The sequence below is a fragment of the Ammospiza nelsoni genome, chromosome 19, assembly GCF_027579445.1.
Source record: "Ammospiza nelsoni isolate bAmmNel1 chromosome 19, bAmmNel1.pri, whole genome shotgun sequence".
In the NCBI taxonomy this organism is placed as follows: Eukaryota; Metazoa; Chordata; class Aves; order Passeriformes; family Passerellidae; genus Ammospiza; species Ammospiza nelsoni.
In genome coordinates, this window is record NC_080651.1 from 5,002,026 (window position 1) to 5,025,899 (window position 23,874).

General features: G+C 44.3%; 1 protein-coding gene and 2 long non-coding RNA genes across 5 annotated transcripts; 1 reads left to right on the top strand and 2 right to left on the bottom strand.

The window, feature by feature from the left end:
• Window positions 1-3,493: 3,493 nt before the first annotated feature.
• On the bottom strand, window positions 3,494-23,372 carry LOC132081813 (uncharacterized). Its single transcript, XR_009419739.1, has 3 exons — window positions 23,176-23,372; window positions 18,078-18,300; window positions 3,494-4,197 (listed from the first exon to the last, which is right to left on the bottom strand). It is a non-coding gene; the product is annotated as an uncharacterized LOC132081813 (long non-coding RNA).
• On the top strand, window positions 4,759-20,318 carry LOC132081803 (myosin-1B-like). 2 transcript variants are annotated; one of them, XM_059485723.1, is made up of 40 exons: window positions 4,759-4,771; window positions 4,969-5,015; window positions 6,796-7,036; window positions 7,123-7,266; window positions 7,358-7,514; window positions 7,833-7,860; window positions 7,958-8,072; window positions 8,158-8,250; window positions 8,379-8,442; window positions 8,539-8,637; window positions 8,731-8,834; window positions 8,915-9,053; window positions 9,299-9,417; window positions 9,513-9,662; window positions 10,366-10,536; window positions 10,778-11,084; window positions 11,163-11,242; window positions 11,733-11,820; window positions 11,914-12,031; window positions 12,242-12,365; window positions 12,454-12,590; window positions 12,692-12,947; window positions 13,882-14,124; window positions 14,230-14,406; window positions 14,492-14,637; window positions 14,725-14,815; window positions 14,906-15,295; window positions 15,406-15,532; window positions 15,769-15,887; window positions 16,163-16,359; window positions 16,622-16,805; window positions 16,892-17,057; window positions 17,231-17,355; window positions 17,629-17,937; window positions 18,090-18,293; window positions 18,545-18,670; window positions 18,765-18,935; window positions 19,027-19,131; window positions 19,271-19,366; window positions 19,786-20,318. In XM_059485723.1, exons 3-40 carry the CDS (start codon window positions 6,833-6,835, stop codon window positions 19,939-19,941), a joined length of 5,829 nt encoding a protein of 1,942 aa, XP_059341706.1. In that variant the 5' UTR covers window positions 4,759-4,771; window positions 4,969-5,015; window positions 6,796-6,832; the 3' UTR covers window positions 19,942-20,318. The 2 variants fall into 2 exon arrangements, with proteins under 2 accessions (XP_059341706.1, XP_059341705.1); XM_059485722.1 differs by having other exon boundaries at window positions 11,733-12,031.
• On the bottom strand, window positions 18,852-19,262 carry LOC132081819 (uncharacterized). 2 transcript variants are annotated; one of them, XR_009419745.1, is made up of 2 exons: window positions 19,125-19,262; window positions 18,852-19,035 (listed from the first exon to the last, which is right to left on the bottom strand). It is a non-coding gene; the product is annotated as an uncharacterized LOC132081819 (long non-coding RNA). The 2 variants fall into 2 exon arrangements; XR_009419744.1 differs by having other exon boundaries at window positions 19,129-19,253.
• Window positions 23,373-23,874: the final 502 nt, after the last annotated feature.

Below are 23,874 nucleotides of genomic sequence, written 5' to 3' on the forward strand. Positions count from 1 at the left end.
GCTGAAATGGAAATAGCGGTAGGTTTGTCTGTGTTACCTGTGAGGTTTTTGGAAAGATCAGGAAAGAAATGGAGAAGCCGGTGAATTTCTGGGAAAGAAGTCCATTCAAGGGCCATGAGGCTCCTGCAGGTCCTTCTGACAATGTGGGGGCTGTGGGGAGCAAGGTGGGGGGAACATTCTTCATCTTCCTTCAGGGCACATCCACACTAAACACCTTAATCCTTCCACCACATATCCCCTCACTTACACATGGATGGGTCTCCTCTGGCAAGACAAAGATCTACTCACCATCAAAAGAGAACATAACTGTTCACCAATCCCTGAAACCTTCAAGATTAATCCCATTCTACTTTTTGGAGTTTCCTCGGGACTGGGATTTATATTTAGGTAGTTCAAGGCTCAGGCACATGTAGTGAAAGCCCTCTATCAAAAATGTAAGTAAACTCTCATGATAACAAAGGCAGCTCCTTTTCACTGCCTGCCTGTAAGCAAAAAGCTGAAGTTCATCTATATCCCCTATTCTCTCTGAAGGCCATTGTGATTCAAATTTATAACAGACTGACTAAATGATCCAGAATGGTGAGGAATTTTCAGTGAGGCTGGGGAAGTTTCTCCCATCAGTCATGCCAGCCCTGAATGCCTCCATGAATCATGAGATTCCAGTTTTCTGCCCACTGAAAGCTCATTCTGGAGTGGCTGCCATGGAGTGCTCCTGTGGCCATTTCAGAGACCAGAACATAGTTCAACATTTGGTGGGATCAGGTCACAAGCTGGGGAGAATTTCTCTTCTACTGGGACCATACCTGCTCAGTTCCCCTTCAGGAGGGATTTCCAGACCTGCCTTCATACACCATGCACACACCATGCATGGACTACAGTAAGGACTGGGAATGACAAAGTCTGGGGAAGGAATGATTGTCCAAAGGGCTGTGACCTTCTGCAAGACCTGCAACAGAGTCCACACTACAAGGAAGAGTGGATAAAGGCAGTTTGTCAAAAGCAGGCCAAGACAGATCAACATGTCATCTTCAGCAGATGAGACTGTCCAGGCAAAGGAGCTGTGGCATTCCTGATCTAGCTGGATCAGAACAGCCAGGATTTGGAAAAAATCCAGCAGGAAAAATTCTGTAAAGCTGGAAACCAGGCAGGCACTGAGCACTGGGAAACAAGGCAAGGAGCACTTCCCACCAGACAGCCAATCTGCCAGCTGATGCCCTTCAGCTAGCAGGGCTGCAGGGGCTTTTGCTGCTCAAAATAATCTGGAAGTGTCTGAGACAACGAGTGAATGACAAACATATTTGGTAAATTCCTCTGCCTGACCTGCTGGAAGGCACCAACTTCCCTATTTCTTTTCTGTATTAGCCACACTTGTTACTTGCTCAGTGCTGACAGAGAGGAAGTTTGATGGAAAGAAAAGAAATCAAAATAAAAGGGAGAGTAACCAATTAGAATGGTGGGGTTGGTATCAAAGTGTCCAGCTCAGAATGTTCTCAGAGAAATATCGGTAAAATGTTTGGCACAGGGAAGCCAAATCTGTTTCTCTGGGACATTTCCCAGGTCCAAATGAAGAGAACAGGCTGTGAAAGGGCAAACCACAGAAAAGTGTTCTTTCCTGAGTGAAATGACGATGTGTTTGCACACAGAGCTCACCCTCAGGTGGCAGGAGAGGTGGGAGGGCATTTGGTTCAAGGCAGGAGAAGGTGTGGGCAGACACTGCTGCCCCACAGCCTCAGACAGCATCATGGCTGAGCCACTGCCAGGACAAGGCTCTGGGCTGGCCTGTAGGTCCTGGCAGGTCTGCCCCACCTCAAAGCAAGTGGGTGGTGTCCCTTGGGTGCTGGCCAGGGGCAGAGGGAGGAGGAGTTCTGAAGGAAGAACATGAGGCCTGGCACATTTTGGAGAGGGAAGAAGCCAAATGACTGGGCCTCATGGCAGGCCTCAAACACCTTCAGCTGCCTTTGGGGTTTTTGAGGGGCCAGCAAGGTGCCATATCAGAAAACAGAGCAAATAGGGTGGCAGAAATGTGTGGCAGCTGGGCAGACATGGTGACCCTGAAGCAGATTGTCTCAGGTCAGGAGCAGAGCAAAGCTTTGGTGCATTGGGTGAGCTGAAGCTCAAGAATGTCTTGCCCCTACAGAGACTTGGCTGAGACTGTGCAGGGTATTTCTGTGTCATCAGGATCTTTCCCCGATGCCAGTACTGTGTTAGCTCATGAACTCAGCTTTATCTTGCCTCTTGATGAAGTCTTACAGCACTCTTGTGACTTCCTCTGATTGTTGGAACCCTGGATGCCGAGACTTTTAATTGTTCTGTGCTCAAAGGCACAGACCCACAGTAAACACTGCAATTGACCTGGGGCTGTGGAGAAGGCTTCCAAAAATTAGGATTGTAGGTGTGTAGTTGTTTAGAAGTGTGTAATATCACAGGGTGGAAAACTCAGAGTTTGGGGTTGTAGAACATAGTAATAAATGTGAAGGAAGATGGAGGTTTTAGGGTGGAGGCATGTTGTTCTACTTTATCTTCTTCTTAATCTTTTTCTTCCTTCTTCTTGACCCTCTTCTTCCTTCTTCTTCGTGGATTTAGGTGATGTCTTGTAATTGGGCAGAAACGTCTGCATTACGGTCTTCAAGGGACCAGGTATAGGGTTAAAAGAGAAATTAATCTGGGTGTCATTTCTTAATTGGATAGTTTAGTCTTAAAAGGCCTTGTAACAAGATTGTTATCCATTTTGTTCCTTGCTAATAAAAGGCACCGAACTCATGGTTTTGAGGCTGTTTTACTGATAAGAAATAATAAACACCTGAGTCCCAACATGAACTAGTGTCTCAAGTGCCTTCTATCCTGACTTGAGAAACCAATATCTGATGATCTGAATTCTCTCCCATCCATTTTTCTAACAAGCTCTCATCCCACCTCAGAATTTATGTAGCTAGCATATAAATGTATTATAAATTTATACTATTTAGTATATAATATAATAATATATAAATTATATATCATATATAAAATTTATATTATAAATTTATATTATAAATTTATATGCAATTTATATTTACCCCATTGTCATAGAGCTTATATGGATTCAACATCAAGTTATCATCTGTGCTCTCATTTTAGCCTTCCGTACACACATACTTCAGGAAAACCAGAATTTTGCTTCTAGGAAGTGATTTGTGCCTTATTCATGCCAGCATACTTTACAGGCATGGTGATTGTTAACATTCCACTCCCTAGGAAATATAAAAAAATGCATACTCAGTTTGCAGCCACATTTACATCCAATCAACCCAGTTTTTACATGTCCTCATTTCAAGCTGGAGGCAATGTGCCATTGCCTGGGAGTCCAAATTTCTTGATATTAACTTGTTCCAGTTTTTTTTTTGCAAATACAACCTCAGTGTTGCATTCTCTGAATCTGTAATGTTTACATTTATGGCAAATTCCATTCATTTCTCGCGCTAAATAATGACTATTTTTCATCCATCTGCAACCCTTATCTCTTTGAATTTTTCTGTCAATGAGAGCAGGAAGCTCACTTATAGGTCTTCAACAGCAATACAGGCTCCCTTTTTTTTCTTTCTTTCTTTTTATATATATATTTTTATTTATTAAGACATGTCTGTAGGCCTCAGACTTGGATAAATAATTGAATTTCTATGGAATACATTAGGTTTTGCACCAAAGTGATGTGCATGTCCCTCTGGTGTAAAACTACTTGATGCCAGGCAATGGGCAAATTCATAGTATAAAAATTAGGTTTAGACGTAAAATACAACAAGACATTTTCACTGACTCAGACAAATCTCTAAGCAACACATCAGAGAGGCTGTGGAAGCATTCTCAGCAAGATCACTACATGCGTGTTACATTTACATATTCTAACGGGGAACCCTCTCTTGGCAAGGGTCTGAGGAAGGAGCTACGAAGATCTGGATACAGATATTCTCATTTATTAAAGAAATTTCCCTGTTCAAGAGGAGTTGGACCAGGTTCTGTCATTCTGTGACCTTCTTCTCAAGAAGACCCTGTCTTCTGGATGCCTGAATCCCGTTTCCTCAATGGAGAATATCAGCACTGCAGTGCTTTGTCCAAGCTGCATTTCTGGGCAGAACAGACTGTTCCCATAGACATCCTTCATTCTGCCCTGTCTTGTTCAGCTGGGCTGTGTTTTGCTTCTGGCACTGATAGAATCCAGCCCTGCAGAGATATGTGTATACAGAACAATATGAATAAAGAGTAATATGTAATAATCTGACTAAGGTAAGCAAGGCAGACAACAGTGAAATCCACGTATCATATCCAAGATCTGTAAGTAGAGAGCTCTGTGAAAGGACAACTGTCATCAGACATATGATGTCCTCAGAATTAGCTGAAGTATGCATCCAAATGTCACTATGCTCGCCCAGGGAATGGTTTTGCCTTGCTCCCTTAGCTCAGATTCATGGAGCATCCATGGCCTTACAGTTATTAGTGGTTACCTTCATTCCTCTAGTCATCATTAGCTGTATTTTCCCCCTTGGGAATCTTCTCGTATTATTTATAGGCGATTTATTCACATAGCTAGGAAGACACCAAAATTTTCTAATTATATCTAGTAACATCACTTTCCAGTTTTCAGTACATTCAGTTTGCCAGACAATGCTTTGCCAAAAACAAGGTTTGCCAGAAATGCTTTGCCCAAAGACAGAGGATGCATCTGCAGCATGCGCTGACCAGACCTTATAAAAGAGTCCTTGAATCTGGGCTGCTCTGTCTGCAGAGGAAATTCATGGTAAGTGCACGTCTCTGGTGGGCAGAAAGGGATACTGTCCCTGCAGTCCCTCTCCAGCCCTGCTGTCCTGATGTATGTACATGTACTTGCAAGGATTTGATATTTGTATCATAAAGCATGTTGGCATTTTCACTTTGCGATCTGTCTGTGGAATTGTGTGCAGCAATAATGAACGATCTCATGATTCTGCTTTACAGCGCTGATCACCTCCTAGCCTGCAAGGCATATTCTCATAGCATAAGAGGTAAGAGCCACATTTGCTTGCATTCAAGGGATAGAAAAAGATGGAAGATTTCTGTAGAAAATTTATGTAGACAAATCCCTGTAAAATGTTGTAGGCAATTGCTGTATGTTTTTGTGGCCAGTGCTCTGCTGTAACTAATAAAGCATGCTGATGGCTGGGCAGGCTGCTCACAGCTAGCAAGTTTTCATAAGTGGCTGTGCTTGAAGACAAAGCCACTGTGTAATGCCAGGAAATTCTTCTTGGGGATTCCTTATGTTTAATTATAGAACACTGAGGTAAATGATCCATTCTGGCATGAAGTCCAGACAGACAGACAGAGCTAGCCAACAGAACAGAATGTTGCAAAACCTTACAGACTTGTGAATTGTAATTATTACTGCATAAGAAACTGGCCAATAAATGTTATGAAAATGCTTTCCAAATGATACTCCAGGGTTATAATCTGAATGTAGGTCTCATACTAGTAAACTTGATAAAAATGCAAAAATAGCTATCTAACTATCCAAACAACAAAAAAGGGGGAGGTACTGCTCCTATTCCTCTGAAAGAAGACTGAGTAAAATGGAAGATCTGCATGCTATTAAGAGTAGCTGCAAATGTTTGTTAACATTTTGGATATTTACCTAACTAAAAGTTATGACATGACATCTTACCAAGCTGCCTGTCTAACTTCCTTTGAATTCAGTTCCTTTCTATTACTTGCCACATGACATTTCTTTGGATGTGCAGTACTGGATTTAGATATCTGGCTTTGATTTATAAATTCTTCAACTGAGGTTTCTAGCTTTGCCTATAGTTATTTCCACAAACAATTAACATAAGAAGAAACAGTTGATTGTGCAGTATTTTAACCTGATGAATTATGTGTCCTTACATGCCACTTGCTCACATACTACTGAAATAATTTTGGATGAGAAGCAAACAGCTGTAGTGAATGATGCAGAGCATCAGCAAAAGATGTTATGATAGTCCTCAGAACACCTTCTGGACCATTAGCAACCCAAATGATGCATGGAATGCATCCTCAGGAATTATAGTTGACAACAAACAGAAATTTGCAATTATCCTACAGGGCTATGTTACCCTGGAAAAGATCCTCAGAAAGCTTCATGCTGTAGCTGATAAGAACCTCAAAAATCCTGCATATGAGAAAGAATAGTCCCAGACAAGAGTATGTGGTACTTCATTTTGGCTGGAGAATCTCTTTGCAGAAATGGGTCTTGAATTTGGTGCAAATATCACTGTGTGCCTTTGTGGGAAGGAAGATCAGCAGCACATTGTCAGATACTCATGAAAGTATGGTCAGCAGGTAAAGACAAGTGGTTCTTTCCCTGCATTCAGCTCCCATATCTGGCTGAAATTAAAAACTGGTTATCTTATTGTTATCTTCCACAAAAAGAAGATGGTTATATCATTGAAAGAGGCAGATTTCTCAAATGGGAAGAGTGAACGGCTGAGGGATAAAAGTACAGGTTTCAGCCACAGAAATTTTGATTAGGCAATAAACAGAGGAAAAAAATCACCATCAGGGTCATCAGAAATGAAACTGGGATGAAAAGAGACTAGAAATATCTGTTCTTTGACATAATAAAAACTTCTCTGGAAAAAGCAGTGGAAACCTCCTTCCAAAATTTGCCCTGGTTGCACAAGAAGGTGAACCAAAGAACTACTTAGATTCTTCCCAAATCATACTTTCTATTACACTTTTAGGGTCTATCAATAAACTGTGTGACAAGAAAAAATATTGACTAATTTGGGCAACATATCTGCTCCTCCACAGTGTTCTCTGCGGACAAGCCCCTCCACAAAGTGCAGCCATGTCTTCGGACGCTGAGATGGCCATCTTTGGGGAGGCGGCTCCTTACCTCCGAAAATCGGAGAAGGAGAGAATTGAGGCCCAGAACAAACCTTTTGATGCCAAGACATCAGTCTTTGTGGTACATGCAAAGGAATCCTTTGTGAAAGGGACAATCACGAGCAGGGAATCGGGCAAAGTCACTGTCAAGACTGAAGGGGGAGAGGTGAGTCAAAAACAAGGCCGAAGGTAAATATTATCTGAACACTGAGCTTTTCAGAGACACATGTGGATCTTTTGTTTCCTTGAAAGACCCTGACTGTGAAAGAAGATCAAATCTTCTCCATGAACCCTCCCAAGTATGACAAAATCGAGGACATGGCCATGATGACCCACCTGCACGAACCCGCTGTGCTGTACAACCTCAAAGAGCGTTACGCAGCCTGGATGATCTACGTAAGTGGCAGCAGCAGCTTCCTCTGGGCAGCCTCAGGAGCTGCTGGGCCAGGCTCAGGGCAAGGCAACGTGCTGTGTCCCTTCCTTGCAGACCTACTCGGGTCTCTTCTGCGTCACTGTCAACCCCTACAAGTGGCTGCCGGTGTACAACCCCGAGGTGGTGTTGGCCTACCGAGGCAAGAAGCGCCAGGAGGCCCCTCCACACATCTTCTCCATCTCTGACAATGCCTATCAGTTCATGCTGACTGGTGAGTGGCTCTGTCTAGCATTTTGGGCCATTGGGTCATTAAATGCTCTGAAGAGATCCACTGTCTCAGCAAAGTGAAGAGGCTTTTTCAAACCTTTCTTGGATTTCACACACACATCTGTTGGAGTTTACTATCGTCATAGCATTGTTTCTACTCTTTTAAATGAAAGATATCTCTGTACTCAGTGATGTGCATTAGGGGTTTGCTTGTTTAAGCGCAGCTGACATCAGGCAAAACATTAGACTTACCTGACTATGTTTTCATTCTTCCTCTGTTGTTCACTGAGTTTTAAATACCATTTTTCTGCCTTGTTCACAGATCGTGAGAACCAGTCCATCCTGATCACGTAGGTACCCCCCTGCGCGGGTCCCTGCGGGGCTGCCCGGTGCCAGGGCCCCTCCTCCCTGACCACGCACCCTCTGCTTCTCTCTTGGCTTTGGCAGCGGAGAATCCGGGGCCGGGAAGACTGTGAACACCAAGCGTGTCATCCAGTACTTTGCAACAATTGCAGCCAGTGGAGACAAGAAAAAGGAGGAGAAGTCATCAGGCAAAATGCAGGTGAGTCAGGAAGGACAGACTGAATGCTTGGCCTGTTATTGCCCTGTCAACCCAACACAGTGACTGAATAATGATGTCCCTGCAGGGAACGCTTGAGGATCAAATCATCAGCGCTAACCCACTGCTGGAGGCCTTTGGAAACGCCAAGACCGTGAGGAACGACAACTCCTCACGCTTTGTGAGTTCTTGCTTTGTATAATATCTGCCCCTTCATGGCAACACACTTGATGCCTGAAGAGTTCTTCATGCAGAGGAGACATCAGCAGAACACATCCAGGCTGACCTGCTGCTGCTTCTGCTTCACAGGGCAAATTCATCAGAATCCATTTTGGTGCCACAGGCAAACTGGCTTCTGCTGACATTGAAACTTGTAAGAGATTCTTCTGGACTGCTCCCATCCCTTCCCAAATTCCCATTTCTATGTACATTCCCACAAGTGTCTAACTCTTTCTACCATCCTTGCCAGATCTGCTGGAGAAGTCCAGAGTCACTTTCCAGCTCAAGGCAGAGAGGAGCTACCACATCTTTTATCAGATCATGTCCAACAAGAAGCCAGAGCTAATTGGTATGAAGTATTATGAATGGTTTGATAAAATCTGAATGTGCTAAGTATTTATCTTCATTCTCACATCCAGATACATCCTATTCCTCTGTACAGACATGCTCCTCATCACCACCAACCCCTATGACTACCAGTTTGTGAGTCAAGGTGAGGTCACGGTTGCCAGCATTAACGACCAGGAGGAGCTGATGGCTACAGATGTAAGTGTCACTGAGCATATTGGTTTGGTGAAATTTCCTTGTAATGGCCTGGAGGTTTATTTGAGTGCTTCTGTTGCCAGAGTGCCATTGACATCCTGGGCTTCACTGCTGATGAGAGGGCGGCCATCTACAAGCTGACAGGGGCTGTCATGCACTATGGGAACCTGAAGTTCAAGCAGAAACAACGAGAGGAGCAGGCAGAGCCTGATGGCACCGAAGGTATTAAAGCCTTGTAGAACTCCTAATCACAGATATGGATAGGTGGAAGTTGGCAATCATGTATTTTCCCTCTGTTTAGTATCACAAATGCATAAATCTCAGCTTCCAGAGGATTCATGTTTCTAAATTTCACCTCAAGATATCACAAAATTTCAATACTGAGACCAACGGCTACATCTTAGAGGGTATCCCCTTTCAATTATCACTTCTTCTCTGCTACTTCCTCCCTCTCTCTTTGTACATAGTTGCTGACAAGGCTGCCTACCTGATGGGTCTGAACTCAGCAGACCTGCTCAAGGCTCTCTGCTACCCCCGAGTCAAGGTGGGGAATGAATACGTGACCAAAGGCCAAAATGTGCAGCAGGTAACAACAACCACTTGGTGACTGGGAACCTCTGACTTGAATCACTATTTGCTCTGGAAATTGTATTTCTTCTGCTCCATTCTCCTTTGGTTTAGGTATACAATTCAGTGGGTGCCCTGGCAAAGGCTGTCTATGAGAAGATGTTCCTGTGGATGGTTGTTCGCATCAACGAACAGCTGGACACGAAGCAGCCCAGGCAGTACTTCATTGGTGTCCTGGACATTGCTGGCTTTGAGATCTTTGATGTAAATAAGATTTCAGGTTTAAGGGCTGCTCTTGAAGGGAGAGATTATTATAGCAGAGGACTTGCAAGTAATATTCCTCTGAAGGTTTAACATTTGTGATTTTATGTAGGAAAAACCCCAGTCATTTTCTTCTCTAGCAGAAAACAAAATCCTCCAAAGCTCCATCAGTATAAACACCGAGTCATGTTGTTTGTGCAGAGGCAGCAAATAGAATTTTATATGTTGTAATATTACAACTGTTTGAGCTTAATGTTAAGGATTAAATCACCCAAAATAATTGCAATAAATGTATAAAAGAGCTTCTGGAGCACAACAGAGAGATGCATTGGCAAATATATAATGAGTTAAGGATGTTCTAAATGTTTAAAGAACCAAGAAATGTTTTGCTAGATGTTTAATCAGAGATATAACAGGTTTTCAAATTGGATACAAGAGCATGCACTCATCTTGTCTGCTGAATAAAAAAATACCAAAGTGCTTTATTAATATTAGGAGATTCAATAAAAATCTGGTCAAAAAAATTCACTCATTTTCATTATGTAGGTATTTCTTTCTGGAGCTGCATATAGGTTCTTCTGTTATGGTGTAGTCCTGTTAATACAGTTATGATTTATCTGGGAAGATTTATACAGGGTGGAGGAGAATGATGAAGAACTGGGCATATTGATGAGGGCTGATTGCTCTTGTTTTTTCCACTGAGCAGTTCAACAGCCTGGAGCAACTGTGCATCAACTTCACCAATGAGAAACTGCAACAGTTTTTCAACCACCACATGTTCGTGCTGGAGCAGGAGGAGTACAAGAAGGAGGGCATTGAATGGGAGTTCATTGACTTTGGCATGGACCTGGCTGCCTGCATTGAGCTCATTGAGAAGGTATTTCTGTAATTCACAATGTGAGAAATTTTCAGAAATGCATTCATTTCATGTATTTTTTCAATGCTGCTCGAAATGGTAAATATGGTACTGCAGATAGATCCATTTGAATTATTTTACGATTTGCTGAACAGAGCAATCCCTGAGGGCAGCAATATTGTCCCACTCAGGAAGTTTTTTCATCCCTGAGTCTTTTTACCATTTTACTTTGTCCTCCCTCTTTCCTTGTGATTTCTCCCAGCCCATGGGCATCTTCTCCATCCTGGAAGAGGAGTGCATGTTCCCCAAGGCAACTGACACCTCTTTCAAGAACAAGCTCTATGACCAGCACCTGGGTAAATCCAGTAACTTCCAGAAGCCCAAGCCAGGCAAAGGCAAGGCTGAGGCCCACTTCTCCCTGGTGCACTATGCTGGAACAGTGGATTACAACATCACTGGGTGGCTGGAGAAGAACAAGGACCCTCTGAATGAAACTGTCATTGGGCTGTACCAGAAATCATCTGTGAAGACCCTGGCTTTACTCTTTGCCTCTGCTGGAGGAGAGGCAGGTCAGTTCTCTGAAATTCATCTCTTTGATGCATGGTGGTTGGTCCCCAAAGCAACAGATGTCTCATTATCTTTATCAGAGGCTAGTGGTGGTGGTGGTGGCAAGAAGGGAGGCAAGAAGAAGGGCTCTTCTTTCCAGACTGTCTCAGCTCTTTTCCGGGTACGTAAACAACTTTTCTTTTCATATATGCAGAGAATTCATCTGTAGTTGTAGTTGCCTCAGACAGAAAAAAAAAAAAAGCAAAAAAACCCTAACAACCAACCAACCAACCAACCAACCAACCAACGAATCAACGAAAAAATATTTTACATATAACTTGTCTTTAGACTGGTATTGGGAAAAAAAATCATATGGAATGAAAAATAGCACTTTAAAAAGCTAAACTTACAATTAATATAAACATAAAATTTTGTCATAAAACATGCCCACTTTCTAGCCTTTATTAGGTTGATGGTAAGTTTTTTCTTGACCCACAAGGTGAGGTTTAATGCTGGGAATCAGAAGAAACAGAGCAATTGAGGCGTGCTCAGCTGACAGTGTTCAGCCCAGTGTATCTCCATTGATCGGTCTTTTATATTAAATTCAAGGAATGCACTGGGTTATTTTTGCCATTTCTCTTATAAATGCACACTAAATCATGATCCCACAGGAGAATCTCAACAAGCTGATGACCAATCTGCGGAGCACCCACCCCCATTTTGTGCGCTGCATCATCCCCAATGAGACTAAAACACCTGGTAAGAAGCCCAAGCTAAAAGATCCTTGCTCTGATACATCCATTCCCCTCTGCAATGCAATCTGTGCCCCTCATTTGTGCTCTGCATTGCCAGGTGCCATGGAGCACGAGCTGGTGCTGCACCAGCTGCGCTGTAACGGCGTGCTGGAAGGGATCAGGATCTGCAGGAAAGGGTTCCCCAGCAGAGTCCTCTATGCTGACTTCAAACAGAGGTGAGAGCTATGAAATGGAGAGATAAGTCAGGTGTCCTCACCAACTGCTCTCCATCACACAACCGAGCTTTGCCAGGGTCTTTAAGTATGGAGAGATGAAATTCCAACTTCCTCAGCCTGGTTCTGCTGCAAACACTGCTCTTGGTTTCAGTAAAGAGAACGTTCTTATGACTGGACATTGTCTTCCTCCTATTTGCTCCAATTCCACAGATACAAGGTGCTTAATGCCAGTGCCATCCCTGAGGGACAGTTCATCGATAGCAAGAAGGCTTCTGAGAAGCTTCTTAGTTCAATTGATGTGGATCACACCCAGTATAAATTTGGAAACACCAAGGTACAACTCCCCACCCCACCTTCACTGCCTGCCTGGGCTTTTCTATCTCCATCTGACAGTGATGTGCTGCAATATTGTCTCTCTCAAGGTGTTCTTCAAAGCTGGGCTGATAGGGCTCCTGGAAGAGATGAGAGATGAGAAGCTGGCACAGCTCATCACCCGCACTCAGGCCATATGTAGGGGCTACCTGAGGAGGGTAGAGTACCAGAGGATGGTGGAGCGCAGGTACACCTTCCTCTTCTTCAGTTAAAGTCATTTTTCTCATGGAAAAGTGTTGACACTTGTCCGACTGAGAATATTCATTGTACATTTTAATTATGCATCAGGGAATCCATCTTCTCCATCCAGTTCAACATTCGTGCATTCATGAATGTCAAACACTGGTCATGGATGAAGCTGTTCTTCAAGATCAAGCCCTTGCTGAAGAGTGCAGAGTCTGAGAAGGAGATGGCCAACATGAAGGAAGAATTTGAGAAAACCAAGGAAGAGCTTGCAAAGTCTGAATCAAAGCGGAAGGAGATTGAAGAAAAAATGGCCTCTCTGATGAAGGAGAAAAATGACCTGCAGCTCCAAGTGCAATCTGTAAGTATCGTTAGTGTATTTCTTCTGGGTATTCTCACAGCACAAAACTCTCATGTTACACATTGTCTGATAAAATATTTTATTATGAATAATGGAAGGTAGAGATCAGACCATTCAGTGTAACCATTATAATAGGAGGTTCTAGCATGGGAATGACTTTTGAAGCATGTATGGGCATAGGTCTGTTTATCCAGGCTCGCAGTATAACATCCAGTGTAGTCACTGGAGATTTAGAATTTACAGTTAGTAGTCTGTGGAACAATTATTTGACAACTTTCTCTGGTTTCAGTCAGTTGCCCAAAGACCTCTATGCCATTTTTTATGATACATGTTATGTCACTTGTCTTTCTGCAACCACTTTTCCAGGAGGACACAAAAACCCTCTGCATTCTGTCCCATCCCTATATGTACCTCCTAAGTCCTTTGGGAGATCAGGGGATTGGTCAATATTTAAAGATTACCTTTTGTATTTAGATGTTTGCTACACAGATTCAAAAGAAACTCAGGCTCAAATTGAAACCCCTGTTTTCACCTAGACTATATATCAACTTACCTCGCTCAGAGAAAATTAGTTCAATGTCAGTCTTGCCAAGAAAAGCTTATAAAAAGATAAAGGAAAAAAACCCTAACATTTATATACAGTACTTAACTTTCAGAGAAAAGAATCTAAACTCTTGAAAATAAAAGTTATGCTGGATATTAGAGTCTTATCCATAAGAAAAATAAGAGGGAATAATAGGGAATAATTCATGAGAGCAAAAAATGAAATAGAATAAAAATCTACTCTGATTTAAAAGAGTCTGTGCAGAAAAAAAATTCCTAGGAAAAAAAAAGAATAATTCCATGTTTATTTTCCTCAGTGAGAAATACCATTTCTCTATTCACATTTTGCAAACAGTTGTGATTTGCAAAAAAAATCATGTTTCTCTACTAGGAAGCAGATGCTTTGGCCGATGCAGAGGAAAGGTGCGACCAGCTCATCAAAAGCAAAATCCAGCTGGAAGCCAAAGTTAAGGAAGTGACTGAAAGGGCAGAGGATGAAGAAGAAATTAATGCTGAGTTGACAGCCAAGAAGAGGAAGCTGGAGGATGAATGTTCAGAGCTGAAGAAAGATATTGATGACCTTGAGCTAACACTGGCCAAGGTGGAAAAGGAAAAACATGCCACTGAAAACAAGGTATGAGGTAGAACCTGTCACTCGCACTCCAGAAAAGAGCCATGTGCTATAACTGGACTTCTGTAGCTACTTCCTTTATTTATATTTGCTCCCTTCTTCTCAAAGGTGAAAAACCTGACTGAGGAGATGGCAGCTCTGGACGAGACCATTGCCAAGCTGACAAAGGAGAAGAAAGCCCTCCAAGAGGCGCATCAGCAGACCCTGGATGACCTGCAGGCAGAGGAAGATAAAGTCAATACTCTGACCAAAGCCAAGACCAAGCTGGAACAGCAAGTGGATGATGTAAGCACACAGATATAGAACAGGAAGAGGACAGGTATGGAGTCCAAGCTGGCTGGCAGAGCCCTGATGGTCTTGTTGTGTTTAGCTGGAAGGGTCCCTGGAGCAAGAGAAGAAACTGCGCATGGACCTGGAGAGAGCAAAGAGGAAACTGGAAGGAGACCTGAAGCTGGCCCAGGACAGCATCATGGATTTGGAGAATGATAAGCAGCAGCTGGATGAGAAACTGAAGAGGTAAGTGTGGCTCTGGGGCACCTGAGTGCTGGGCTGCAGCACTTGTCTTGTTTCTTTGAACTCTAACACAGTTCACTTGTCCCAAAGGAAAGACTTTGAAATCAGCCAGATCCAGAGCAAGATCGAGGATGAGCAACTTCTAGGCATGCAATTTCAGAAGAAAATCAAGGAGCTGCAGGCAAGTCTCTGTGCCTTTTGCCCTGCCTTGCTCAGGCTCAGCTCAGGCAGGAGGAGGGCACGGCTGTGAAGGGTCCCTGCTGTTCTGCAGGCCCGCATTGAGGAGCTGGAGGAGGAGATTGAGGCAGAGCGAACCTCTCGCGCTAAAGCAGAGAAGCATCGCGCTGACCTGTCCAGGGAGCTGGAGGAGATCAGCGAGCGCCTGGAAGAAGCAGGAGGGGCCACAGCAGCTCAGGTGGAGATGAACAAGAAGCGTGAGGCAGAGTTCCAGAAGATGCGCCGTGACCTGGAAGAGGCCACGCTGCAGCACGAAGCCACGGCTGCCGCCCTGCGCAAGAAGCACGCGGACAGCACAGCTGAGCTGGGCGAGCAGATCGACAACCTGCAACGCGTGAAGCAGAAGCTGGAGAAGGAGAAGAGTGAGCTGAAGATGGAGATTGATGACTTGGCCAGCAACATGGAGTCTGTCTCCAAAGCCAAGGTACACAATTATTGGCTCGTTGACACAGAGGAATACAAGACAATCCTTTCTCCTTGCCTTCTTTAACACATGGATGGTTAACTCATCACTTTCCATCTGCATAAACACAGGCCAACCTGGAGAAGATGTGCCGTACTCTGGAAGATCAGCTGAGTGAGATTAAAACCAAGGAAGAAGAACATCAGCGCATGATCAACGACCTCAATGCTCAAAGAGCTCGTCTGCAGACAGAGTCAGGTGAGACACCCTCATCTAAATGTGCAGATCAATAACCTCTCAGGGTTATTGCAAAATTTACTCTCTTGGGCACAGGATCTTTTCAACATACTTTGTATCACATGCACTGCAAAATGCTTGAAATGGGATCATAAATTTCAGCATGGACTAAAAACTATCTGGCTTTATATATCCAAATTTTTTTAACGTCAGCATGAATAGCATTACAACTGTTGTGTATCTGCAAATTTTCTCAGGTGAATATTCACGTCAGGTGGAAGAGAAAGATGCTATGGTTTCCCAGCTGTCAAGAGGAAAACAGGCTTTCACCCAGCAGATTGAGGAACTCAAGAGGCGTCTGGATGAAGAGATAAAGGTGATTCCTCCTCTCAGAGTTGCTCCAAACACTTATGTGACTACTGAACAATAGGATGAGACAGGGAAAAATATCTCATGTAATTTGGTTCAAGTTGTCTCATGCTAACTTTTATCTCAAGTTTATCCACTATTCCTTTTTTCAGTCCCAACTTCTTTCCTCATTGATTGCATGGTTGCCCGTTTGCATAGAAGCATGATCCCATGTCCCACTAATATTCAGTCAGATTTCCTGGGATCTTGATGCTCCATGTCCCAATGCACTTTTTGCTCCAGGCCAAGAGTTCCTTGGCCCATGCCCTGCAGTCTGCTCGCCACGACTGTGACTTGCTCCGGGAACAATATGAGGAGGAGCAGGAGGCCAAGGGGGAGCTGCAGCGAGCCCTGTCCAAGGCCAACAGTGAAGTGGCCCAGTGGAGAACCAAATACGAGACGGACGCGATTCAGCGCACGGAGGAGCTCGAGGAGGCCAAGTACGTGAGGAAAGTGAGGAAGATTAGCAGAGATTAAGACCAGAAATGCCTGGAGACCACTGTGACATTATTAGGAAGACATTTGTGTTCCTCTTGGGGTTGGGGCAAAAGGAGAATCGCAAATAAATTCTATAACGTATGTGGTGTGGAGAAAAAATCACAGGCAAACCAGTAGAAGACAGGGACTGGCAGAGAGAGAGGGAAAAGCCCATTAACCACATGCCCTGCTTTTCTCTTAAACCATGAGATACATTTAACACAGGAAGAAGCTGGCCCAGCGCCTGCAGGATGCAGAGGAACATGTTGAGGCTGTCAATGCCAAATGTGCCTCTCTGGAGAAGACAAAGCAGAGGCTGCAGAATGAAGTGGAGGACCTGATGATTGACGTGGAGAGATCCAATGCTGCCTGTGCTGCTCTGGATAAGAAGCAGAAGAACTTTGACAAGGTCTTTTGGCCTCCAGCACCAGCACTCCTGGCCAGAGCAGGGCCCTGTGATGGCCACAGCCCTACTCACCCCCCATTTCTCTTCAGATCCTGGCAGAATGGAAGCAGAAGTATGAGGAAACGCAGGCTGAGCTGGAGGCCTCGCAGAAGGAGTCGCGCTCTCTGAGCACGGAGCTGTTCAAGATGAAGAATGCCTATGAGGAGTCCTTGGACCACCTGGAAACAATGAAGCGGGAGAACAAGAACTTGCAGCGTAAGTCCTTGGCCCTCTGCTCCTCCCTGGCCTTTCTCACAAGCTTGTCTGTCTGCCACACTTAACAGCTCTGGGCCTGCAGGAATAAGATCTTGCCTGGCACCTTGGTAGGCCAGAGCCTTTCTCCGTTCTGCTCTGTGCCTGACCATGGCGCTTTTCTCCCTTCCTTGCAGAGGAGATTTCCGACCTCACGGAGCAGATTGCAGAGGGAGGAAAGGCGATTCATGAACTGGAGAAAGTCAAGAAGCAGATTGAGCAGGAGAAATCTGAACTGCAAGCCTCCCTGGAGGAAGCTGAGGTAAAGCCTTCTGTTTTTACCTGATAAGTTACAACGCAGCTCAGCAACATCAGGTAACATTTAAATAATTCTATGCACTGAGAATTGAGTGGAAGCATAGGAAGCAGGTTTTCTTCACACCGGTAAAATCTTGGAATCCATGGGTATGCTTTTTTCTTTCCTTTCTTTCAATCTCAGTCCTCTGGTTATACATTATTCTTTGAAATAGCAATTCATGTAAAGTTTTTGACATTGCGATTTTTTATAATTAACAGGATTTTATGCTTTTTCCAGGCCTCCCTGGAACATGAGGAGGGGAAGATCCTGCGCCTGCAGCTTGAGCTCAACCAAGTGAAGGCTGAGATTGACAGGAAGATAGCAGAGAAAGATGAGGAGATTGACCAGATGAAGAGAAACAACCTGCGAATTGTGGAGTCCATGCAGGCCACCCTGGATGCTGAGATCAGGAGCAGGAATGAAGCCCTGAGACTGAAGAAGAAGATAGAGGGAGACCTGAATGAAATGGAGATCCAGCTGAGCCATGCCAATCGTGTGGCTTCAGAGGCACAGAAGAATCTGAGAAACACCCAGGCTGCACTCAAGGTATGGCATTACAGACCAGGTGCTCATGGGTTTCTTACACAGCTGCAAATATTTCTCTTCTACTGTTCTATCTTTTCTATATTAATATGAAAATGTAAAAAAAAATAAATAGGTAGGATATGCCTTCCAATCTCTCTTACCTTTCTTTGCAGGACACCCAGATCCATCTGGATGAGGCTCTCAGGACACAGGAGGACCTGAAGGAGCAGGTGGCCATGGTGGAGCGCAGAGCAAACCTGCTGCAGGCTGAAGTTGAGGAGCTCCGGGCAGCCCTGGAGCAGACGGAGCGGTCGAGGAAATTGGCTGAGCAGGAGCTTCTGGATGCAAGTGAGAGAGTTCAGCTCCTCCACACTCAGGTAAATTCTAGAATTGAAGACATATAGCACCGACAGTATTTAGAGAATTAAAGTTCATAATAGGTCTGTTTTCCTTTTTTAATTGAAGTACAACAATTAGTCTTCAGTAGTCTACCATTTTCATTTATCAGTTTTTTGTATTCGTCCTATGCAACTGTAATAAAAACAGAAATAAAAATAGGTAATTTGCTTTTTCTAAGAATAGTGAGAAGTGACTGGAGAAAAAAAATTATGCTTTTTTCCTTCAACAGAACACCAGCCTGATCAACACCAAGAAGAAGCTGGAAACAGACATTGCCCAGATCCAGAGTGAAATGGAGGATACCATCCAGGAAGCCCGCAATGCTGAGGAGAAGGCCAAGAAGGCCATCACAGATGTGAGTTGGGCGCTCCTGGCATTGCTGATGGTGAATGTACTCTGCCCAAAATATCTCCAGCCCCAAAATGGCTTTGACCTTTTGTTCTGATCAGGCGGCCATGATGGCAGAAGAGCTGAAGAAGGAGCAGGACACCAGTGCCCACCTGGAGAGGATGAAGAAGAACCTGGACCAGACGGTGAAGGACCTGCAGCACCGTCTGGATGAGGCCGAGCAGCTGGCACTGAAGGGAGGGAAGAAGCAGATCCAGAAGCTGGAGGCCAGGGTGTGTAGGGCTGGGGCTGTGCCTGAGGGAGCGTGTCCCTCCTTGGAGAGACATTGGCAGGGCAGCTGCAGGGCTGGGCTTGTCCTTGCAGGTGCGGGAGCTGGAAGGGGAGGTTGATGCTGAGCAGAAGCGCAGCGCTGAAGCCGTGAAGGGTGTGCGCAAGTACGAGCGCAGGGTGAAGGAACTCACCTACCAGGTAAGGCAAGAGCTCTCCTTGGGCTGATGCATCCTTATTCCATCAGTCGCAAGAGATTTTCATGGACTGCAAGGGTAAATGCTCTATTGTGGTATGCAGAAAGCAATAATTCACTCTTTCCAATTTGCCAACACTCTAGTCTGAGGAGGACAGGAAGAATGTGCTGAGGCTGCAGGATCTGGTGGACAAGCTGCAAATGAAATTGAAATCCTACAAGAGACAAGCTGAGGAAGCTGTGAGTATTGCTGAGGGAAATAAAAAGCATTGCTTCCTCTGAGTGTCACACAAGTGTCCAGGAGAGAAATTCCAGAAGTTTTTAAATTGTCAAAAATCATCTGCTGAGGAGAGGAACTGTGTCATCCAGATATACCCCCCAGCACATGAGCGCTAAACAAGTGGGAGAATAAGTAGAGAAATGACAAATTGAAATTATGAAATTGCTCCTCACCTGGAGCAAGAACACCAGGATATCATCCTGGTGAAACTTGCCCCAGTAGGGTCCTGTGAAGGGGAGGATGAGGAGCTCTGTGTGAGGCTGATGTGTGAGCAGTGGTGGGAGGGGAATGGAGATTTGCAGCCCCACAAGGCTGACTTGCAGCAGGACTGAAACCCTTGACCTGTGCTCCTGAGCCCTGATTGCCTCTGCTCTCACAGGAGGAGCTGTCCAATGTGAACCTGTCCAAATTCCGCAAGATCCAGCACGAGCTGGAGGAGGCCGAGGAGCGGGCTGACATTGCAGAGTCACAGGTCAACAAGCTCCGAGCCAAGAGCCGTGAGATTCATGTCAAGAAAATAGGAGAGGAAGAGTGAAAATTGCATGAGGCATCAAAGTGACCTGAGGGCTGTACAAAATGTGAGCCCTTTGTCATTCTTTCTAGAATGAGGCTTTATAAATTAGTCAATGTCTAAGGACAAAGACCATAGATTCCTTTGCATGAAAAGCAGTAGCTACATTTTAGTTTTGCAGTTATTTAGATTTTGTTCTAACAATTAATATTTAGGAGTAAACTCCTGAATTTTCTGGAGTAAGATTCAGAAACTGCAGTACTCCAACTACAGAAAAAGTAAGATGCATGAGAGCAAACAAAAAATTTTACACTGTACTAGAGTGTTTCCCAGAAATGGAATTGTGATTTAAAGTTAGAATAAATAAATATTAAATAAATAATGCTTTTTAGGAAGAGAAATTTTAAGCCTATGTTTTACAAATTTACAAGCATATGTATAAAAAGGACCTGTTTTTTTTTTTTAACACTGGAATTGAGAGCAACTCTGTTAACACCATGAAGAAATCTCCAAGTCTGGCACCCTGAGAATACAGAGAAGTTCTTAACATGGTGTTTCCACATTGCCAAACAGTGCTTCCTGTCTTCCTTTTGCAGCAGTGCATGAGCTTTGTTGTAAAAGGAAATGGAAAACTGGATGGAAAAAGTAGCTGATAGACCCTGGCTTTCTTTATTAACCCCACATTGGGTAACACTGCAGAATATAATGCATGAGCAGGACAAAAATGAGGAAAAGCTGACCATGAGGAAGAGCAAGGTAGAAAGGATGTTTCCCATTCCCAGGCATTCTCATTCAGTGCCCCAGTGGGGGCTGAGCAGGTGGTAAGTCTGGAGAGCACAGGTACCTCCACCCTGAAGCAAAGAGATCAGTGCCCACTGGGACATCACACTGACTCTGACATTGGAGCTTCCTTTGTCTGGAATAGGTGTTTAGAGGCAACCTGCACACAAGAGGCAGTTTAACACACCATTCACCAGAGCCTGGCACATCAGGAAGCTGCTGAGGGAAGATTCTACAGGCAGATGTGGGGAATTGTAAATGAGACATGGCTTTGACTGCAGGGACACTTAGCGGTCTCTCCAGGTCCCTGTCTATGTCTACACCTCTCCATTTACAGGGAGTACTCCAAAGAGCTGTGAAATGGCTGGGGAAGGGAGCTGGACGTACTGCAGAGCCTTTTGCACTGACCACAGCACTCAGTGTGTTTGCAGCAATGTTCAGAACTGGGAGGTCCTCCTCCTCCCAACCACACTGAGGTTTACACCCACAGAATCCTTCCATGTTACAACCAAATATGGAAGTAGTTGGCTAGGCAGCAGCTAAATATATTTAAGGAAAAGATGATGCCCCGGGTTGACTCTTGTGTCACTGTAAGTGATGCTCTTCAGAGACATCATCTCTATGTGTGAAGCTGTGAAAACTTCATCAGTGCCAGTGATATATGGGCAACAAGGAAAAGATACCCTGGGTACCTTTATAGACCTGCTGACAGAGTAGTTAATATCACAACAACTTTGGGGACCATGTTTCAATGCCAAAACTCCCTGTTCCCTTTGGACAATATCATAATCACTCTCAAAAATGTACAAGCTGCTCTGACCGTGGAAGAATCAGGATGCACTTGAAGCACCTGAGACTCTTGGGGCTCTTCTGTCTCTCACCTGGCCTCAGGATTTCTTGCTAATGCTCAGCTGGTGAAAGGTAACATTGCACGTTCCTTAAGAGACAACACCTGGGGCCAGACTTCCAACTGCACAGGTGGGAGAGGGAGAGGAATCACACACATTGCACTGTGGTGAGCTGGCCTTGCCACCAGCCAATCTGGAAAGCAGGGCTGGAGTCTTGCTGGAATCAGACTGGAATATTAAAGGGATGAGTAAGGAAAACCAATTTCTCTTCACTTTTGATTTGCTGCCTTGGCTGGAGGACAAGGAGTCATTTTGCATCAACACACTATTTCTGGAGTCAGGCTGCGTGTGATAAAAAATGTGCTGATGCACGGGTAACTGATCTTCGAAGAAATATGGGCCCATAAGTAGCCTAAAGAAACAATCCCAGAGAAGTTTTAAAATAGATGCAGCTCCACCAGAGCTGCTGCCCCATGGGGACTATGGAGTTCTCTGACCTTCAACAGCTTGGGCATGGACAACTGTGTCCTCTGTGCACCAAAGCATCAGCACTTTAGGAGGCACTAAGACATTATATGTGAGTTATACCTCATCATCCTTCCCTTTTCCTTTCTCAGTACAAGCTGGCCTTTTTTACTTTCTAATACTGAACTTTGAACACTGATTTCTGTCATTTCTGCTTCACTTTCCAACATCTCTGACATTTCCAGGCACTAAGCTTCCTCCCATTGGCTTATCAGTCCTTCCACCCTGTTCATCTTCTCTGTAACTGAAGCTCCAGTGTGTGGGGAAAAAAGTATCCCCTACATCACTCTGATATTATTTAGAACACTGCTCAGATATCATCTTCTCATGTTTGCTGGTAGAAGGAGAATGATTAGCTAACTGTGATGCAATTTCAAGAACTGTTTATCCTGACATTCCAGGTCACAGCTTTTACCTTCCTCTGCTCAGTGAAATGACACCTTCCTCTTAACAGCAGATAATTTGCCACTGCAGTTTTGCAGGAAGCCACTTGGAGTCCCCACTGAAAAAGGATGCCATCACCTTTACGAACATGTAAATTTCAACAGTCCATACCACGAAAAGTACCACTTTGATTTCCATGTGCAAGATCACAAGCATAGCCACCAGTAAGACTAGAGGAAAAGAACTTGAAAGAGAAAAGACACCAATTCATACAAATTAACAAGCAGAAAAAACCAGCCTCACTCCCCTCTCCCCCCTCTAAAAAATCCCCACCTAAACAGCTGCCTCTGCCCCCAAATTCCACCAGCAGCATTACCAAGGGCTTTGTGCTCTACTATCCTGGATTTTAGCTCTCATCTCTCACAGCCCATACAGTGAACATGCTCAACTGCTTCTCATCCCAAAGGATGCATTCAAGTCTGTCATTACATTATGAAAATTAACAACTTTCTTCAAGGTCAGTTCACGTTTCTTACTTTTCTTTTTCATTCCCTGCACCAGCATGGATTAGGGATGCCTAATAGATCTCCAAACCATGTTTCTTTGCTGGGCAACTCATTATGCCAGCCACAGTATGACACACAAACAGCCTGCAAGAAATACACTTTACTTTAGTCTAATCTGATTCTTACTGGTTTTTATATACAAAGTATGTCCTTACCATTGCAATGGTCCAGTGCTCAGCTAGGTCTTAGTAGAAGAGTAGGGATGAGAAGTTTTGCTCCAGCAGATCAGAGCATCAGTATTTGTTTTCAGCATGTGCTCTCGTTTTACCCAGTGGCAGCAGAAATGCTGCTGTAGCAGTGTGAATATTCCCTGCCAGACAGTTAATCAGGGTCCACAGGGTGCACTGATTCCTCCAGTACACCCTGTTCATATGACAGCATGGCTGACTACAGCACTGGCAAGCTGCAGATCCCATGGGGAAGGTTTTTGAATAAAATACCTAATGGATTAGATAATCTAAAGTAGTAATTGTAAATAGCAGTAGGTTTGTCTGTGTTACATGCGATGTTTTAGGAAAGCTCAGAAAAAAAAATGGAGAAACCAGTGAATTTCTGGTAGAAAAGTCCATCAAGGGCCATGAGGCTCCTGCAGGTCCTTCTGACAATGTGGGGGCTGTGGGGAGCAAGGTGGGGGGAACATTCTTCATCTTCCTTCAGGGCACATCCACACTAAACACCTTAATCCTTCCACCACATATCCCCTCACTTACACATGGATGGGTCTCCTCTGGCAAGACAAAATCTACTCACCATCAAAAGAGAACATAACTGCTCACCAATCCCTGAAACCTTCAAGATTAATCCCATTCTACTTTTTGGAGTTTCCTCGGGACTGGGATTTATATTTAGGTAGT

Bases quoted from the DNA above. Each gene is read 5' to 3' on its own strand.
- LOC132081803 (XM_059485722.1), top strand. From the start codon at position 6,833: ATGTCTTCGGACGCTGAGATGGCCATCTTTGGGGAGGCGGCTCCTTAC. The intron at 15,296-15,405 runs GTACACAATTAT...GCATAAACACAG, and splicing joins AGTCTGTCTCCAAAGCCAAG to GCCAACCTGGAGAAGATGTG. The intron at 18,294-18,544 runs GTAAATTCTAGA...TTCCTTCAACAG, and splicing joins TTCAGCTCCTCCACACTCAG to AACACCAGCCTGATCAACAC.